The 19,114-nt window shown below is 58.2% G+C and overlaps 1 protein-coding gene and 1 long non-coding RNA gene across 3 annotated transcripts in view; one reads left to right on the forward strand and one right to left on the reverse strand.

Moving 5' to 3' along the window:
- The window catches only part of RIN3 (Ras and Rab interactor 3), a 104,175-nt gene that overhangs the window by 84,209 nt on the left and 852 nt on the right, over positions 1–19,114 (forward strand). Inside the window, exons 6-8 of one of the 2 annotated variants that reach the window (XM_038544124.1) lie at positions 10,373–10,504; positions 16,928–17,091; positions 17,406–17,554. In XM_038544124.1, the coding sequence (XP_038400052.1) occupies positions 10,373–10,504; positions 16,928–17,091; positions 17,406–17,554 (445 nt within the window). The remainder of the gene's footprint in view (positions 1–10,372; positions 10,505–16,927; positions 17,092–17,405; positions 17,555–19,114) is intronic. The other variant, XM_038544123.1, reaches the window with a different exon arrangement.
- Positions 1,322–18,795, reverse strand: LOC119872806. The gene is made up of 3 exons (XR_005363012.1): positions 16,692–18,795; positions 7,256–7,461; positions 1,322–1,728 (listed from the first exon to the last, which is right to left on the reverse strand). It is a non-coding gene; the product is annotated as an uncharacterized LOC119872806 (long non-coding RNA).

The following is a 19,114-nucleotide window of genomic DNA, read 5'->3' on the forward strand; positions in this document are numbered from 1 at the left end:
AAAGTTCCTCATTTTGTGTTTGTCAGATGTTTCCTGGTGATTAGATTGAGGTTATGAGTTTTCAGCTCCATCCTGACTGACTGTCCAACTCCCTCTGGCTTCGGTCTGGGGGATCTCAGGACCAGGCCCTGTACCCCAGGCATTCCACTCACCCCTCCCTTTGGCCAGAGGCTTCCCAAAACTTGCTGCGCAGAATGTGGTCTGCGGACCAGCCACCCTGCATGGAAGCCCAGAGCTGCCAGCCACCCAGGGAGGGCCCTGCCTGCCGCAGCACTGACCACCCCCCAAAACAGCCGGCGGGCCTCCCTTTGCACTGCAGCCCCACCCTCAGGAGCCCTGTGACCTGTGTGCCTCCAGGCACCACATGATGCCACAGAAGTAGCCTGCGGGGTCCCCAAGGCCTGGCTGCTGGCCAAGCCTGCAAGGGCCATAAGAAGATGCCTCAGCACAAGGCGCGGGCCCAAGTCAACTGGCTGGACCATCCTTCCGAGAGGGGTGGTTGCTCCTTGTGCCCAGGATACAGAAGGGCCAGGATTCGGAGCCAGAATCTTACTGCAAAGCCTGTGCGTTTACAACCGTGCCCAGCAGCCAGCCCAAGACAGACCTCAGGGCGCTCGAGTGCTGCCCCCCCACAGCAGCAAGGCTAGGGCCGGGTTGGGCAGAGCGGGGGTTTGCCGAGGCCGATGGCTTTTGGTAAGCATGGCCCCCCGTCCCACAAGTGGCCGCCGTCGTGGGTTGCCCATGGGCTTCCCGAGGCCTAGTGAGGGCAGCGAGAACTTCTAGAACTGTTTCTCCTGTCGCTTTCACAAGCCAGTTACTTTCACCTTCCCCAAGTCTAAGAACAGACCTTCAGGGCTGGCCCTGCTGTGGGGGACAAACAGAGGCAAGGCCAGGCCCCGCCCTACACTGCAGGAGGAAGGAAGGACAAGTGTGGTACCTGTACACACGAGGTCCTTTCTCAAGAACCTTCTTTCAATACAGAGCAGGCAATGGGAGGGAGCAGTGAGGGCCCGGAGGCCCCACAGACAGCGATCAGACAGGAGGCCCTGGAGCCCCTTGGGGAGCCCTCACCATTGTCTCCTGGCAGCCAGCACAGAGCCAGTGGGGAGTCTGCAGCTGCTGCAGGTGGGGCCTGAGGGTGGAAGCCAGAGCCTGAGGAGCCTGAGACAGGGACCAGGGCATGAGAACTGACAGGAAAGTCAGCCTGTTGGTTTTTTTTTTAATCTCTGTTAAAAAAAATATCTGATTTCTGATGACAGAAGTCAGTATTGTGTGTGGTTTATTTTTTAAAGATTTTATTTATTTATTCATGAGAGACAGAGAGAGTCAGAGACACAGGCAAAGGGAGAAGCAGGCTCCATGCAGGGAGCTCCATATGGGGCTCGATCCCGGGACTCCAGGATCACACCCTGAGCCGAAGACAGATGCTCAACCGCTGAGCCACCTTGGGATAACTGGAAGTCAATAATGTTTATTGTTGAAAAAGGCAATTAGTGTTTTGGTGGGTTTGTTTCTGGCCTTTTTAGAAGAGCCATAGATGGGTAGGTAAGTCGACAATTAGTTGAGGAAAAAGGCTTGCTGGTCTGACAGGTAAACCCTGCAGTGTCATCCAGAGAGAGCTGATTTCTCACTCTAGCCCAGGTGAATGGAGGAGGGCAAGGCTGGGCGTCGGCTGTGCTCCATGTGGTCATCCAGGGATCTAGGTGGAGGGAGGTTTCATGAACTCTCCTGGGCAGAGAGAGGGAGACACAGACAGAGAGAACGTAAGGGTCAGGCTGGAAGCAAAACATAACCTTGATTTTTTTTTTAAGATTTATTTATTTATTTGAGAGAGAGAGCACGCACAGGTGGGGGGGACAGACAGAGGGGGAGGGAATCCCAAGCAGACTCCCTGCTGAGCATGGAGCCCAACATGAGGCTGGATCTCACAACCTTGAGACCATGACCAGAGCCAACAGCAAGAGTCAGACGTTTAACTGACAGAGCCCCCCAGGCGCCCTGATATCCTTGCTTCCAAACCCCCCACCAGGAGGGGGGTTCAGGCCCCCTGGGATGGTGTGCTCTGAGCAGGAGGAGCCACACGGCCATCCTGGGCTGTGTCACAGCATGTCTGATGTCACTCACATGTGAGAGCCCAGCAGACTCCATGTTCATCTCTTTCTGTCCAGTCACTGAACCCTCCCCACGCCTCCCTGGGGGGCGCTACTGTTGCCCCCATTTTATAGTTGAGCATGCTGGGGCACTGTGAGCCGGGGCGGCCACGTCAGGGTCACACCCGAGCCAGCAAGTGCTTAGAGCTGGGACTGGAATCTGGGGCCCCGTGCTGATCCACGGCCTCCCTGGGGTGTCCGGGGGCAGAGGCCACCTCAGGGAAGGCAGGCCTGAGTCACAGGCGGCCTCGCCCTCCTCCAGCCGGGCTGGACTCTGGGCTGCAGGCTCCGAACCCGCAGCCGTGTGGCTGTGCCGGCTGGTGGGCTGGGCTCCCCAAAGAGGAACCTGCTGTGCCGGAGTGATTACAGGGATGGGTGTTGCTCAAAGCAGAAGTGACGTGCAGGCAGCATCTGCAGAGAAGCCCGCAGGGTGGTGAGGGGGCCCGTGGGCGGAGCGCTGGCTGCTCACCTCAAGCCAGGAGGCCTCCAGCCGCCCACCGTCCCTGCTGCTGCCCTGCTGCTGCCCCGACTCCGGCTCTGACCCCGGACTTTCACAGCCGCTGCAGAGCGCTCTCGGGGCGCCTGGGGCATGGCGGAGGGGGGGTGCCATGGGGGGCAGCGGGGAAGCCAGGCCACCGGGCCACCCCCGCCCCCGCCGTCAGAGGCATCCACTAGAAAATGACGTTGAAAACCCCCTCAGACACTCCCTACTTCCTGCTGGCCTGTGCTTTTATCAAATGCGTCCGTTCAACAGTCCCCACTGACCTCTCTTGATGACATGCCTGTTACCAGGAAAACCCCGTCCTTTCTTATGAGGGTCACAAATTCAAGCGGGAAACGGAGCAGGAGACAAGGGACGGTCATGCTGTGTGGCAAACCACATGCACGCATTCCCTTGGCAGATACATTTATTGAACACAGACTGTGTCCCGGGCACTAGGCCAGCACCGCCCACGAACGGTGCCCCCAATGGGCCTCTGCCCTCACCAAGCTTTCATTCCAGGGAGGAGAGGCGGGTAATAAATCAGGAGGCAGAAGGACGAACCGTGTCCTCAGGTGCCCAAACCCGCCAGCAGACTGGCTGAGGCCGACGGGGTGAAGGGCTGGGAGGCCTTGGGAGCTTGCTGTCTGCGTTAGGAGGCCGGGGAGGCGTCCCTGGGTCAGTGGAAAGCATCTGTGTTTCCACTCCACAGAGACAGGGTGGGGGAAACCCATCATCAGGGCATCCGCCCGGCTGGCAGAGGTGGGTCCTCGAGTCACACTTCCTGGAGAAAGGGAGTGGCTTTTGGTGGGCAGCATGGTGGAGGGCAAGAGCCAAAGCCTGTCAGGTCGGGAGCCTTGTCTGCCCCAGGACTGTTGCATCAGCCGCTGCATTCAGCAAGAACCCCGTGAATGGATTGGGAGGGGCGGTTATAGCTAGAGCCTTCACCTGGATTGGGGTCTGCAGACGAAGGCCTGGGGTCAGCTCTGGCCTCCAACTTGAGTTTGTAAATAAACCCATGGGAACAGTCCCACCCACTCTTGGAGGCATCTGCTTTCACGGCAACCCCCCAGCAGAGTACTTGGGCCTCAGGGAACAATTACCACCTCGCCCTTTATAGGAACCTTGGCCAGCTCCCCTCTTCCTAATGACAAAGCCTAATGTTTCAGCCAGCCGCTGGCGATGCCCACTGCACCCCACAGTGACCGCCTGAGGCAGGCTCACCACTCTTCCCAGTTTTCAGGCAAGCACACTGGGGCTGGGAGCGCATGGCCCCAGGCCACGGAGCTGGAAGAGTAGGGAGCTTCCTAGTGCTGGCTCCTTGCTGCAGCGTGACCCCAGTGAACAGGCTCAGCCCCTTTTACCAGAACTCTCCTCCCAGACCTGCTGGCTGGTGAAACAGGCATGGGGCACCAGCTCTTGGGAGTGAGTTTGCCCCAGACCCCCCGACCTCCAGGTGGAAAACAGACGGGACTTAGGCCAACAGGAAGCCAGGATGCTCAGGATCCAGGGGGCTTTCCCCTACAGCCTGGGGGCCGCGGTCCCCACTGCCCACAAGCCATGTCCTGAGCCAGGAGGGCCTTCCTGGACCGTCCGCAGCATCCCCAACACGCCGCACACAAGGCTCAGCTCCTGCCGTGGCTCCCGGGCCCTGGGAGGGAGAATGCCGCCCCAGCTCCCCCTGCCGTGTTGGGGAGGACGCAGTGCAGCTCCCCCTGCCATGTCAGGGAGGACCCAGTGCCCCCAAGTAATGCTTGAAGCTTCTGTTTGCCCCCACCTCTTGGGTCAGAGCGCCTATGCGGGCATCTCCCACCTCATCAGGGACAGGAGCCTGGGTGCCCATCACAGCTCCACTGCTGTGCCTCGAGCTGCGGGGCTTTGAGTGAACTTCTCTGGACCTTGGTTTGCTTGCAGCGAGCTGGGCTTTGGTGGTTCCGGGGCCACTGGTGTGCTGAGTCAGGAGGACCAATCATGCTGCTCCTCTTTGCCCTGTGTTCACATGGGAGCTTGACATGAGCCCCCGTGGAAACACTGACACACAGACATGGGCCAACCTGCAAATCAGGGCTTGTGTTCTTTTCGGGAGAGCCAATTGTTGGGCATTCCCAGCACACTGCTGTCTTAAGACCCGCAGCGGATCCTAATCTCCTTGACCGCGGCCCCAGCCTTGACGGGACAGCATGGGAGCCAGTGGGGACAGTGTGTGGCTCCGTTTAGCCCACGGTCTGCGTATGACACCCCAGGCCCTGTGCTGGGGCCTAGAGAGGCTCGGAGAGGCTAAGAGGCTTGGCCTAGCTCACCTGTCAGCTCACAGCCCAAGGGAAAGGCCGGCTCTGCAATAGTCCCGGTGTCTGGAAGCTGGAGCAGGTAAGGGAAAGCAGAGGGGTGGTGGTGGAGATGTGCAGAGGGAACTGGGTGAGCAGGCACAAGGAATGAAAGTACCCTTGGGGTGCCAGGGATGGCTTGCGATTCAGCACCGACCAATGTATGTGGGAAGGTGACAAAGGCTGAGTGTCATCCTGAGCAGAAGTTGGCAAGTAGAGTGTAGAGTAAGCACCAGGAGCTGGACAGCCCAGAGGGCTTCCTTAAGGAGGTGGGACTGGAAGAAATGTGTGGGAAATATCAGAAAGGGAGACAGAACATAAAGACTCCTGACTCTGGGAAACGAACTAGGGATGATGGAAGGGGAGGAGGGCGGGGGGGTGGGGGTGAGTGGGTGACGGGCACTGAGGGGGACACTTGACGGGATGAGCACTGGGTGTTATTCTGTATGTTGGTAAATTGAACACCAATAAAAAATTATTTTATTAAAAAAAAAAGGAGGTGGGACTGGGGAGGGAATGTTGAAGCAGCAGGGGCAGGGGATTGCAGGTAAGGAACGGTTCGACCCCATTCGTGGCCAACCACATCGTAGCCATGTGACCTGAGCCAAAGGGCTACCCGCTCCTCGTCTCGTGAGGGGAGTCTAACCTGCCTCACAGAGCTGCCTGAGGAATTAATGAATGGAGAGCACCCCACGAGCACTGGTGCCAGGTGGGATGCCAGGTGGGATGCCGGGTGGGACGCAGAAGGAAGGCTCAGGCCTGCGGTGTGTGAGGAGAAGCGCACCAGCTGGGTGACTGTGGTAGGAGCCTGGGGCTGGGATGCAGGTGACCCGTGCTCAGTCCATCAGCTGGACAGCGTGGCCGGAAGGCAGTCGAGTCCATCGTGTTGGACACATGTTTATGGGCCTGACATGGAAGGCCTTGAACTCAGGCCAACGGGTCTGCACTTGATTCTCCCAGCTGTAGGGACCCTGATGGTTCTTGAGAAGAAAAGTGACCATAGGCTCAGGGGACAAGTCAGGGGACGGTGGGTCCAAGGACAGAGATCCTGCTGGGAGGGCAGGCTTGGGGGAGCAGGGCTGGAAAAAGCAAAGGGTGAGTGAGTGCAGGAAGCAGCCAGAGGAGGATTCACTGGGGCTCTGGCCACAGGCAGCCGAGGGCCCGAGGGGAAGGGGATCCTCCCAGGCCGGGAGCAGGGGGCTCCTTGACAGAAATGGGAAGGTCCCCAGCAAGGGCTGGTGTCCAGGAAATGCTGAAACACTGGGCTGGGGGCTGGTGCAGGGGGACTCATGGGGTCTGTGTAGGGGTCGCCTGGGGCTGGGAACCTGGCTGGGAGCTTGGTGTCCTGCTCAGCTTTGCTATGCCCCACGCTGTGACCTGGGGACGCAAGGAAGGGGTGCTCATGGGTGGTCCGAGGTGCAACCCAAGGAGAGGGGCCCCAGAGCCCATCCTGAGCGTTGGCCGTGGCTCCCAGGAAGTACACAAGGGGAAGAGCAAGCAATAACTTTGCTTCCCCACAGGGCTCAGGGCCACAGTCCAGGGGCCTCCGAGCCCCAACCAGAACCGGGGCCAGACCATCCTTCTTGCTGAAAGTTGCTGTCCCCTCAAGCCGGGCTTCTTGTGCTTAGAACTGCAGACATGGGGGCTGCAGAAACTGGTACGATGAGAGGCTGTCCTGGCATTGTGGGACCCTCAGCAGCAGCCCTGGCCTTGGTGCCAGTTGCACCTCATGGGCTGTAGTGTGGCAAGCGAAAAGCGACTCCAGATGACCCCTGAAGGGCAGCGTCACCCTGGCAGGGAGACACTGCCCAACAGCACGTCAGCCTTTGTCCCATTGTGTTCCTTGGTGAATCATGAACAGAATACCAGGGACAGATTGGTGATCCAAGGGGCCCAGGGACCATCATGAGCTCCGGGCCAGCGTGAGATTGAGGTTCCCGCAGGCACAGGATGTGTCACCTCAGTTCCTGGCTCATAGCACAGAGGCACAGGACTTTCCTGGGCGCCAGGATTCTCATAACTAAATGGTCCACATGAGAAACATCTTGCAGCACAACCCCCTCTACCCCCCTGCCCTGGGAACCCTGTAGTCGTGGCTCAGGTTTAATAATGGTTCAGGGGAAAGCTTGCTCTCTCCAAAACAAACTCGTCTTGTGCAGGGAGGGGACCGGGACCCGAAACAAATAACCAGAGAGCCTCAGAACGCAGAGTGGGAATGGGAGGAATGGAGGTTTCTGAGCAGGCATTTTCCATGGGATCATGGGGGGCAGCCTGCGTAAATCTGTGTGTAGGGTTCTCACCAAAATCCCATAGCATGTCCTGTGACCAGTGTCGCATCATGCATGACCAGAAATACAGGCTCAGAGAGGTGAAGCGACAAGTCCGAGGTCACACAGCGGGCACGAAGTATGCGGAGGCTGGCTCTCTGGGTCCAACCTGCTTCCTGGTGCTGTGCGTTACCGGCTCCTGCAACCTGCGTATCTCACAGGCAGGAAAACTGAGGCAACTTGAGAAAACAGAACAGAGACGTTAGTCATAGCTTATGTTTCCGTAGCAGTTTTTGCAAGTCCTGAACTCTTGTATTTTCTCATCTTGTTGTCTTGAAAACCCCAAGAGGCCATGAGGGTTGGTGTTCGCTGGCCCCCATTTGCAGATGTAGGGGCTGAGCGCTGGCCAGGAAGCAGGCCACTGGGCACACTGTTCCCTGCAAAACCGAGCTAGGAGGAATTGTGGGCAAGAGGGCACCCCCCCCCCCAACCCCGGGTGGACATTATCGGAGCGGCGCCAGCGCTGGACGGGGTGGGCCGTGCAGATGCAGGAGCCAGTACGGGCCTGGCTGGGTTGGGGAGGCATGGATGTGCTGCTCGGTTGTGCCCTCAGGGTGGGGCCCAGGGACCCCGAGGGCCCCGGCCTGGCCAGGCTGGGCAAGGGGGCAGAACGCCTCCGGAGGGGCTGCTGATCAATACCGAGCTCTCCCACTCCTTTCAAAACCTCCTTCCCACTGTTTCCTTCACTGGCCTCCTTCTGGTCCCCACCGGAACCCAGAAAATCAGATCTTACTACCTGGGTGGGTAACACTCAAGGAACAGAGTGGTTAATAAGAGGGTTTGGATGGGTGGATGGATGGGTGGACGGATGGGTGGACGGGTGGATGGGTGGACAGAGGGAGGGATGGGTGGACGGATGGGTGGATGGAGGGATGGGTAGACGGATGGGTGGATGGAGGGATGGAAGGGTGGATGGAGGGATGGAGGGATGGATGGGTGGATGGAGGGATGGATGGATGGAAGGATGGATGGATGGATGGATGGATGGATGGATGGATGGATGGATAGAGGGATGGGTGGGTGGAGGGGTGGGTGAGTGAATGACCAGGTGGGCCGTGGCCGAGCCATGCTGACCACTTACTGGGATCTGCAGCCCACGTTCTGCAGAAGTTAGGACGCAGCCCAGCCTGGTGGGCTTCTGTGCCTCTCTCATCCCTTCCTCCCCCTCAGGGCTCTTTCCCCTGAAGGGGCCAATTTCTCGTCATTGTTACAAGGACTGCAGGGGAACATGCATGATGACCTATGAAATTCGCCTCCCTGTCTCCCCCCTGGAGACACTCACCCTGATCTGTGTCCTGAGGCAAGGAAGTGAAAATCACTAAGTGAACTTTGCCCCCATGTGTGCGAAGGAACTTGTCGATTGTATGCCTCACGTAGGAAGTGAAGCCACGTGGTTAATGTTGGTGTCAGCCCCTAAGCCTTGAACAAACGACTTGGTGCCTCTGAGAAACTGGTGTTTTCTTCTTATGGACAATGAGAAGTTAATGACTGTTTTCCTCTTCACTTTGGCCACCAGGAGACTCAAAGTCAAACGCTCCCTCCTGAGGGAGCCATCATTCGGGTCCTGCCTTATCTGTTTTATTTTTCCGGCGGCATAGGGGCCTTCTTATAACTTTGTGATCATCTCTCTTTCCCACTGTTTCCTTCACTCATATCTTTCTGGTCCCCACCAGAATCCACAAAAATCACATCACATCTTACGTTTTTATTCAGATTTTACTGTTTTATTACGCGCTTCCTGAGGCTCACCTAAGTCCTTTGTAAAAATGTGTCAAGTACAAACCTGAAAAAGCTGTAATTGCTCGGCATGTATTTGGACCCAATATTCATCTCCCCCAAGACGCAAGGGGCAGCAGTCATGGATCCTTCTGCGCTATTCCTTCTGTTACCTCCAGCGGAGTCTGGGGAGCTTTGTCTGAGCCCTGAACCCCCTTAGGTAGGAGGAAGTGAGAAGATGGGCTGGGGACCCCACAGGACCTTCCCCACCACCACCCTGTGCACAGCTAGCTGCTCAGCCGACTGTCCTGCTCCCCAGAGTCTCGGGCATGCAGGTGTCCCCTGGGGGACTGCAGGGCATCCCGTCCTTGGAGGACTTCTTCCTTCTGCAGGGAGACTGATTTGATGATGCCAAACCATCCGTCCATAGAGCCAGTGGGACCCGTGCTGGGAGAGACTCCCCAGAGTCTCGGGCCTGCTGTTCACCCCATGTCTTCCCCAGGTGCTCTGAGCCTGGGAGCATCTCCCACAGAGCAGAGGCAATGGGTTATTCCTTTCAGAGCTATTTGTAAAGAACCCCTCAGGAGGGCCCCCCTGCTGAGCCCATAGAGTGAGGCTAGAATGCAGGGCTCTCCCGCCAGGGAGCACTGAGAGGGAGAGTTAAGGCTATCTATGCTGCAGGTGGACGGGGAGGCCTGAGGTAGAAAGGGATGGAGAAACTTCTCAGGACATGTCACTGTTAGAGAGAGCTGCCAGCCGCCACAGGGGGCTCAGGGGATGGGCATGGGCCTGCGGCTCAGGGCGTGACCCCAGGGTCCTGGGATCAAGTTCCACATCTGGCCCCGCTGGGAGCCTGCCTCTCCCTCCGTGTCTCTCATGAACAAATAAATAAAATTAATAAAAAATAAAAGTGCAGTTAAAAAACGAAAGACACACAGCTGCTTCCAGGTGGCTCCATGAACTTGGCTGTCAAATAAGCAGCAAGGAGGGACCTGGGCGCCCGACAGCTTAGTCAGCAAAGCATGTGATTCTCCATCCCAGGGTGTGAGTTCAAGCTCCATGTGGGGTGTAGAGATGACTTAAAAATAAAATCCCTAAAAATAAAAGAGACCAGCAGCAAAGGTATGTTGAGGGGGAAAGAGCTGGGGAGAGGGCAGGTGGGTCATGCCCTCTGCAGTGGACGGTGCCTCTCGTGGTTCCTTCTTCCACTTCAGACCTGGAGGATGTCTGCAGCTCCCCTGAGAAGGCTGACCCCAGGTCACCCCCATCCTGCTCAGGGGGTCCTTGTGCAGGGGTCACCGTGCCCCATGCTGCAGGGCCTGGGCACAGCTCTCGAGAAGCTTGCACTCACTGCCTCTGCCCTTGTCCCCGCAGGGAAGCCCTATGGGGCAGACGACTTCCTGCCAGTGCTTATGTACGTGCTGGCCCGCAGCAACCTCGCGGAGATGCTCCTCAACGTGGAGTACATGATGGAGCTCATGGACCCCGCCCTACAGCTGGGGGAGGGTGAGTCTGCACGCCAGGCCCACGTCTAGGCCCCCAGGTTGCCCTGTACAGCCCCATACACCTTCCTGGGTGCCAGACACCCAGGACCCTGGAGACAGGACACAAGGCCCCCCAGAGGCCCGTCCTAGGGGAGCTTGTGGGCCGACGGGAGCCGGTGAACAAACAAACCTGGTCACCACTGCTTGACAAACACAGCCGCGTGTATGGGAGCACATTGCCCAGGCTGTGCAGTCAGGGAGAGCTTCCAGGAGGAGGTGATAGCTGAGCTGAGCACTGAGGGTTGGACAGAAGCCAGACAGCTGAAGGAGGGGGAAAGGCTTTCTCCACAGAGGGAACTACGGTTGCTGGTAGCACAGAAGATAAGGCTGAAGCAATGGACGGATGCGTGAGAGGGAACCTGAGTGGGAATATATAGTTAGTTCTTAGATGGGGGCAGCCCTGGGACCAGTTGGCCCCTGCTCACCCAGCCTGGCTGGGTCCTGTGGGCAGGGAGCCCCGCACCCCAGGGGGGTGATGGGAGAGGTGTGGTCTGTTCCGCCCCACGCTTGGTTTCCCTTCCCCTTTCGTCTTTCTCCACCACTTCCCCCACCCACTTGGCTGGGGCCACTCATCCACCCAGACTCCCTGAGGGACAGCCCGCCCCGCTGTCTGGGCGTGCCCCGCAGGCTCCTCGCAGCCATCAGCCCCAGAGGCTGGGGTGCGACTCCCAGGGCCCTGCGGTTCCTGAGATCAGCTGGTCTTCCTTGCATCTGTTTGCAAGGGGGACACATCAGTCTCTGGGGCAACAGTGTGACAGGCCGGTTCCGTGAGATCTTGAAAACTCAGGGGAGCATGCAGAGCCCTGAAGTTTGCTGTCACAAAGATGCTTCGCTAGGGCTCCCAACCCTGAGACTATTTCCGTCACTAGTTAAATGTTTTCTGCAGTTGGGACAACTTGTCTTCCAGGGACTGTAAGAATTCAGTGGAAGCCGGGCTTCCTCCAGCAGTGATTGTCCACTGGCTGGTGCATCCACCCATCTGTCCATCCCTCCATCTGTCTGCCCATCCATCCATCATCCATCCGTCCATCTCTCCACCCACCCGTCTGTCTGTCCGTCCATCCATCCATCTATCCATCCATCTGCACACACAGCCACCTACCCTATGTCCACCCACCCATTCATGTCTCCACCCACGAGTCCCAGGCACATGGGCTACAGTGCAGGGCAAGGCAGGCGAGGCTGATAGTCCCGTGAGAATGAATGATTGCTTTGTTCTGAGCCCCACACTTGCAGGCCTCTACCTCAGGCCTCAATGGGCCTGCCTCCTTGATTTGTCCAGCCCTGAGAATGCACGCGGAAGCACCGTGAGGCTGAGGGGTGGGCCGGGGCCTCCCAACAACACTATGTGTCTCCCACAATCTAAGGGAAAAGTTAGCAAGGAAGGGGAGGCAAGGAGGGTTAGGTTACTGTGGCAGAACTGGCTTCCTACCCCAATCCTGAATATCCCATTTCCTAGGGCTAGCCCCTGAGTAGTATAGCAGCCCACCCAGAGCTCTCAGCAGGAATATTAGCTGTTGTCCCCTGGCTACCATACATGTGACCTCTGAGGGCAAAACTTTCACATGTCAAAAATCACCATAATAGAATAAGATACACCAGAGAAAAGTGTTCTCAAATTAGCATACCAAGAGTTAGTAGCCTCAATATGTAAAAAAAAGTCTTATAAAACAATAAAACAAGTATTTAGACTCAGTAGTCACCTGGGGAAAGGCCTTATACTCATTCATTCAACAGATATTGACTGAGCCAGGTGACAACAGGTCCCCTTTCCTGTAAAATTTTATTCCAGTTGGGAGAGAGAGGATGCTTATTTGCTTAATTTATTTAAGGTCTGACAGATGAAAAAAATCTCACATCTGATCACATCCCGTGGATGTTGAGAAGAAATGAAGTAGGCTAGTGGGATAGCGCAGCAGGGCAGGGCATTGCTCAGACGATCGTGGAGGGCCGAGCACAGAGCAGAGTGCCTTCTCTACTTTTTTTCGGATTTTCATGTTTTCCAGTGGGCACTGCTGCTGAGCTCCCAGGGAAGAAATCACTTACAGAGCCTGTTCAGGACTGGCCCCAACCGCGCAGGGTGTCATAGACAGTGCTCGAGACAGTGTCCACAAAGCCTTGTGCAAGGTGGAGCAGGATCGGGCAGCTCTGCCATGGTCTGGGCGCTGGCCGGCCCTCCCGTGGTGGGCAGCTATGCCCTGGCCACCATGACTCCCTCTGCATCCTCACCCTGCATCCTTGTGGCCAAGTGGGGCTGCAGGCCAGGCGCAGGGACATCCTTGACCCAACCCCCCTCTCCTGTGGGTTTGCGCTGCCCCACCCCAGTCCTGCCATGGCCCCCTAGGTCTTCCTCCTGTTCCTAAAGCCTCTACAGGGTTTGGGGGGGAAAAGCCCGGGTCCTCCAGGCAGGGACACTGGGCTCTGCTGGGCTTGTGGAGCGTTTCTGACACCGGCCACATACGAGTGAATATGCAGGGCTCAGGGTTCTGACCCAAGGCTGCTCGAACACCCTGCAGCCACCCCCTTTCAAGCCCCACATGGAAAGGTTCCTGGGGATTGTGAGAGGCGAGTGCTGGGAATGAAGCTGAGGGCGGGGCGGTACTTGCAAGGCCTGCACATGGCCCCTCCCTCCCCGCCCTTGAGACCCTGACCCTGCGGTGACAGACCCGGCCCCTGGCAGCTCTGAGGGCCACAGGACAAACTTGGTGATGTGTTACACAAACCAAAAGGCCTCCCCACACCTCTCTCTGTTCCTGCTCTGAGAGCCCAAGTGGGAAGTCAGCACCCAAGCCATGCTGCTGTTGGCCTTCCTTCCTGAGATGACTTGGGGCTCGCTATCTGTCTTGGGTACGGGCTTACGCAGGTCCAGGTCTGACTGACAGCCAGCAGCCTTCCATCTATCTAGAAGGCTCTGGGGGCAGAGAGATGAGCACAAGGGGCAGCAGCGTCCCCAGCTTTGCCTCCTGTCCTACATGGCTGCTGGCTTGCACGGCGCTCCACCCCCAACGCCCCGTAGTGTCAGGTAGAAAGAAGAGCCTGCCTGGGGGGAAGGGGAGGGCAGAGCCCTGGCCTTGGTACTCTTGGGAGCACGGACACACCTGGGGCAGGGGCAGACCCTCAGGGAACCCTCCCTCCTAGAAACTGGCGTTGCTCCACTGAGAGAGGGGAATTAATGCAGGTCTAATGAAAAGAGTGGTTTTCAGACTGGATTTCTGTCCTGGACCTGCTTCCGATTGTGCGGGCCCTGGACAAGTCACTTGACTCCCCTGGCTTAGGAAGGTACGTGCGCTGGGCTATATCTGGGGTTTCCAACCCGACGGGGCGCTCCAGCATTGTGCATGTGACCAACAGCCTGTGAGTTTGGCTTTGTGCCCTCTGAGACCCTTGTGCTCTGTCAGCTGGTTCTGAGAGGTGCTAAACAGGTCAGAGACCAGTGAGTGGGTCCTGCTTTCTTTTTTTAAGTCTGTCAATTTACTTATTTATTAGAGAGAGAGAGAGAGAGAGAGTACACAAGCAGGGGAAGCAGCACAGGGAGAGGGAGAAGCAGATGCAGGACTCGGGGATAGTGACCTGAGCTGAAGGAGACGCCTAGCCGATGGAACCCCCAGATACCCCTCAGTCCTGCTTTCCTTGCAGGAGGCTTATGAGGCGTGAGAGGTCAGGGACTCCTACAAAAAGCAGAGAGGGCCTGAGCACTGGGCAGAGGGAACCCGGGCCCCCTAGTCTGTCTCTGCAGCTCCCACCACTCTGAGCAAGGAAGGGCAAATGGAGACCCAGGCAGTTGCTCAAGATCCAAACCTCTCCCAGAAGCGCCCTCCTGGACGTCCATGTGCACGTCCCCTCTGCACCCTGGCTGACAGCTGGCCACTCTGCAAGTATCTTCACGGGAGTAGGGAGTCCTCTCCTTCAGAGGACAACACGCTTCCCCAAAGGGAGCAGCCGGCTCCCAAACTCAGGGTACGAGGGGTCACCTGCCCCCGAGTTGTCCTGGAGGGCGCCGCATGGCATCGCCCCAGGAGGGTGAGAAGCCCCCCGGGCTTGGGTCACCTCACCCCACATAGCCCACACGTTTTGAAGCCCTGCACTTGCAGGCATTCATCTCATTTACTTTCCACCACATCCTGGGAAAAGTGAAGGAGGAAACAGGCACAGAGAGGACAGTCACCCCCCCGAGATGAAAGGGCTGCTGCTACACGACCCAGACCTAGCCTGTGCTCTCTGCCTCTGATACTGGACATGCCGAGTCACCGTGCTGCACTCCGCGCCTCTGTCCGCAGCCAGAAACACGGAAGGCAGGGCCCGGTGGGGCGGGGGGGTGGGGGGGTGGGCACGGGGAACAGCCAGCGGGCGGGAGCAGAGGGACTTGCAGGACAGCCAAAGCTGGCGGCCCTGGGGCAGGGCGCCTGGCACAGCTGGCTCTCGGCCTTCCCCAAAAGGAAGACACAGGTGTAGCTTGGTGGGGCCTCTTCTCTGGTGAGAGGCAGCAGCTCCCCCTCCAATTTGCCCTGACCTTAGTCACACCCTCCCCAGCTATGTGGGGTGCAATGTCGGGGAGCCTTCTCCAGCGTAATGGGGATGCCTGGGGCTGTAGCTAACTCACAACGGAGGCGCAGCAATCAAGAAGTCCTTGGATAAGCAATTGCTGATAATGGCCCTTCCTGGCCCTGCCATCAGGACGTCAAGGCCAGCCCTCTGTGCTGTGGGACAGGAGCCTTTGTCCTCAAGCCTGTCCCCTCCCGTCAGTAGGCAGCTAGGCTCCCTGTGTGTCCCAGGCAGGACGGAGGAGCACAGGCAAAAACACCAGGCCTATGTCAGCCCAGTCAAAAGGCTTCCCGCTGAAAGTCAAAAGGTCCTCCCGCCACCTCTTACATCTCAGCCAGATGGGGTCTCCTGCCCTCAACTCCCAGCTGCGTGGGAAGTGAGCATCGTTAGTTCATTATTCCTTCCCCCTGAAAGGAGAGTTCTGTTACTCAGAAAAAATAAAAAGAGAAGATGGGATTTGGGTGGGTCACGAGGAGGAGAATTGGCCTCACCTCAGAGATCTTTGTCACCAGGGCACCTGGGTGGCTCAGCGGGTTATATAGCCTCTGACGCAATTTCCACTCAGGTCATGGGTCTCAGGGTCCTGTGATCAAGCTCCTCACTGAGCCCTGCACTCAACGCAGAGTCTGCTTGTCCCCCTCCCTCTCTACCCCCAATAAATAAGAAGTGAGAAAATAAATAAAATCTTAAAAAAAAAAAGAAGCATCAGGAGAGAAATCCTTTTCCTGGTCCCTAAAGGGCCTGGGAGGAGGCCTGGGAAGGGGCTGCACAACCTTGACCAAGCCACCCTCCATCTCTCCAGAATGACAGGGCTCCATGGGGTCAGTGCTTTGCCAACATCTTTTTTTAAAGATTTTATTTATTTGAGAGAGAGAGAGAGAAAGAGAGGGAGCAGGGAGCCTGCAGAGCAGGGAGCCTGCTATGGGGCTCCATCCCAGGACCCTGAGGTCATGACCGACCTGAAGGCAGATGCTTCACTGCCTGAGCCCCCCAGGCGCCCCACTCTGCTAACATCTTAGCCCAAACCCCTAGCAACCTAAAAACAGTGAACTTGGAAGCATCTGTGCAAATTACTATCTTTCATCTGAAAACTTCCTGTAAATTTTGCGGAAATCCGAAGTCTCTCAAAGCTTAAACTACCTTAGATGTGAATGTAACAGATGTAAGAAGTAAAAGGAATGGGGAAATGAAGAATTTGAATTTTTTACTTCCCTTAAATCTTTAAACACTGTGTGTAAAAGTATAACTATAACTAAAACTTTAATATGTCTTTTGAAAATTATTTATTTAGACTAGGAGACGTGTGTGTGTCTGTCTACACACACGTGCACACGCACATACATGTATCACCATGTAGTGAGAAGTCTCCCAGCCACCCCTGTCCCCACCCTACAGACAATGGTCACTTTTTCGTGTGTCCTTTAAATTTTAAAAGATTCCAAAGCCTATTTGAAAAATAAAAACTCACTTGAGGGGGCACCAGGGAGCCTGCTTCTCCCTCTGCTTCTGCCCCCACCCCCACCGTTTATTCTCTCTTGCTCACTCGCTCAAATAAATAAAATCTTTTAAAATTTTTTTTTGAAAATTGAAAAAAAAATAAAACTTACTTGAAAAATAAATTCCATCCTGAAGGGGGAGCCAAAGACAGTCTTTTGAACCAAGCAGGGCCTGACAGCTCCAGGGGCGGGACTTGAGGAAGCTGGCGAGTTGGTAGGGGTGCCATGCAGGGGCTGTAGCTCCACAGGTGACCAGGTGACACCGAGGTGCCCCAGGCAGCGGTGGGGGGGGGGTGCCTGGAGCAGCTGGAGGTCTCCCCTCAGCTCGTACACCCTCTTCTCCACAGGGTCCTACTACCTGACCACCACCTACGGGGCCCTAGAGCACATCAAGAACTATGACAAGATCACAGTGACCCGGCAGCTGAGCGTGGAGGTGCAAGACTCCATTCACCGCTGGGAGCGCCGGCGCACGCTCAACAAGGCCCGGGCCTCCCGCTCCTCGGTGCAGGTGATGGGGACGTAGGGACGCAGGGGGCAGGGGCAGCGACCCACACACCAGCCTGTGACCCTCCAGCATGGGACATGGGGACACAAGGGGTTGGGGGGGGCAGGGACCCACACACCACCCATGAGCCTCCAGCAGAGGATGCAGGGGGGCAGGGACCCACACACCAGCCCATGACCCTCCAGCTTAGTGAAGTGAGCCGTATTAGTCGCCTGACACTGGCCCCATGTCTTCAGGGAGCAGTGTGGCAGGGACGGGATGGGGGCGGGGCTTACCCCATTGCATAGCGCCCACTGTACGATGTGTCCCTTGCCCAGAGGTGTGGACCCGGGCCTGCCATCCCGCCTGGGGAGCCGGGCGCTGATCCACAGGTTTGCCACTGCCCAGCCTCAGTTTCTCTGACAGACCCTCCTCTGAGAAGCCTTGTAGAAACCAGCTCTTTGCCCGTCCCCACTCTACAGCACAGGTTAGATGCCGCCCTCTGTGCCTCTTGCTGCCGCCCCCGTTATAGCACATGATCACACCTGGTGTGACTGTCCCAGTAGGAAGCTGTGGCCCTGGGAGCAGGGCATGGCTCACACATCTCAGGGGCCCCAAGCCCAGGGCCCAGGACAGAGAGGGACTGGGGTGTGTGCAGGATAGAGGCAGGCGGCAGTCCAGAACTTGGCACCTGGAGCCCCCTGGACCGGAACCTGCCCCGGCTGTCAGGAGGGTCCCTGGGTAATGGGCGGAACTCACGTGTGAGGGCAGAAGGCCTGGTCTGGACCCCCATCCAAGCGAGCCTTGTTGCATCACCCTGAGCGGCCCCTGCCTGGACTCAGTTTTGCCATCAGCAGAGGTGGACTGGGGACCAGACGAGCTCTGCCCTCCAGGACGTGCTCTAGGCTCCTAGGATGGTGTTGCCCCCATCCTGGTCCATGGGGTCTTCATCCTGTTTAGTAACTCACTCTCTGGGGAGAAAAAAAAAGCAGCTGTGATTTGAGCTTCTGCCCGTTTCCACGGTGTGGATACTCCCTGGGGCCAGTTCAGGGAACAAGTGGGGCCGCTGAGCTGGAAGTTGGGATGAGATGTGGGCACTTGGCTTCCCGAGGTCGCTGGACCGGGTTGTAGGAGGGGCTGCAGCACACGACCTCTCCTCTCCTCTCCTCTCCCTCCTGGCAGGGCTCTGCACCAACTCTGGCTGGGGGGACCTCGATCCAGGCCTGACCCTGGGGGGGCCCCTTGCTTCTCTATGGCAGGTCCCGGGTTCAGCCCAGCAGACAACAGTGCCTCTCACTGGGGAGGGTCAGCTTATGACGGGCCTGGGTGGGGGCCAGGGACCCCTCAGCACCCGCCCTGGGCCTGGGGCCAGCAGTGCCCTCTGCTCCCCCGACTCAGCACTGCAGGCACAACTGTAATCAGCCCTCGGTGGTGGTCGGGCCAGCTGCAGCGTCGTGGTCCCCGCCGTGAGAGCTGTGCTGCGGCTGCCCCTCCACAAGAAGGCACCCTGCGCTGCGCACCCAGCTTCCCACCTGCCCTCGGGGTGCTGGCGGCGGAGGGCCGACCCTCGCAGCCCAGGTGTCGGGACAGGGGTTAGTGGAGGCACAGAGAGGTCAAGGTCACGGCGTGCCGGCGGGTTCAGAGCCAGGCGGGGACTCGAGGGTCCTGCCCCCGGGGCTGGAGGAGGAAGGTGGAGACACGGTTCCCAGGCCCGGCCCCGTAGGCCCGGCCCCCCCCCGCACACCCACCACCCTTTCCTTGAGACACCCTCCCCGGAGCCCCCCAGCTGTCGCCAGGCGCCCCCCGCCCCGGCTGGCTGAGGCTGAAGCGGGGCCGCCCCTCCCGCACCGCGGGCTGCTGGGCCGGGGCCTGCGCGCTCCACGGTGTTTGCGGCAGCCTCGGGCGGGGCGGGGCCCGGAGAGAGCGGGGGGAGCGGGCGGGGCGGGGCGGGGCGGGGCGGGGCGGGGCCCGGGGAGAGCGGGGGGAGCGGGCGGGGCGGGGCGGGGCGGGGGGGGGGGCCGCGGCGGCCACCAGGGGGCGCGCGGTC

Source organism: Canis lupus, chromosome 8 (assembly GCF_011100685.1).
Source record: "Canis lupus familiaris isolate Mischka breed German Shepherd chromosome 8, alternate assembly UU_Cfam_GSD_1.0, whole genome shotgun sequence".
NCBI lineage: Eukaryota > Metazoa > Chordata > Mammalia > Carnivora > Canidae > Canis > Canis lupus.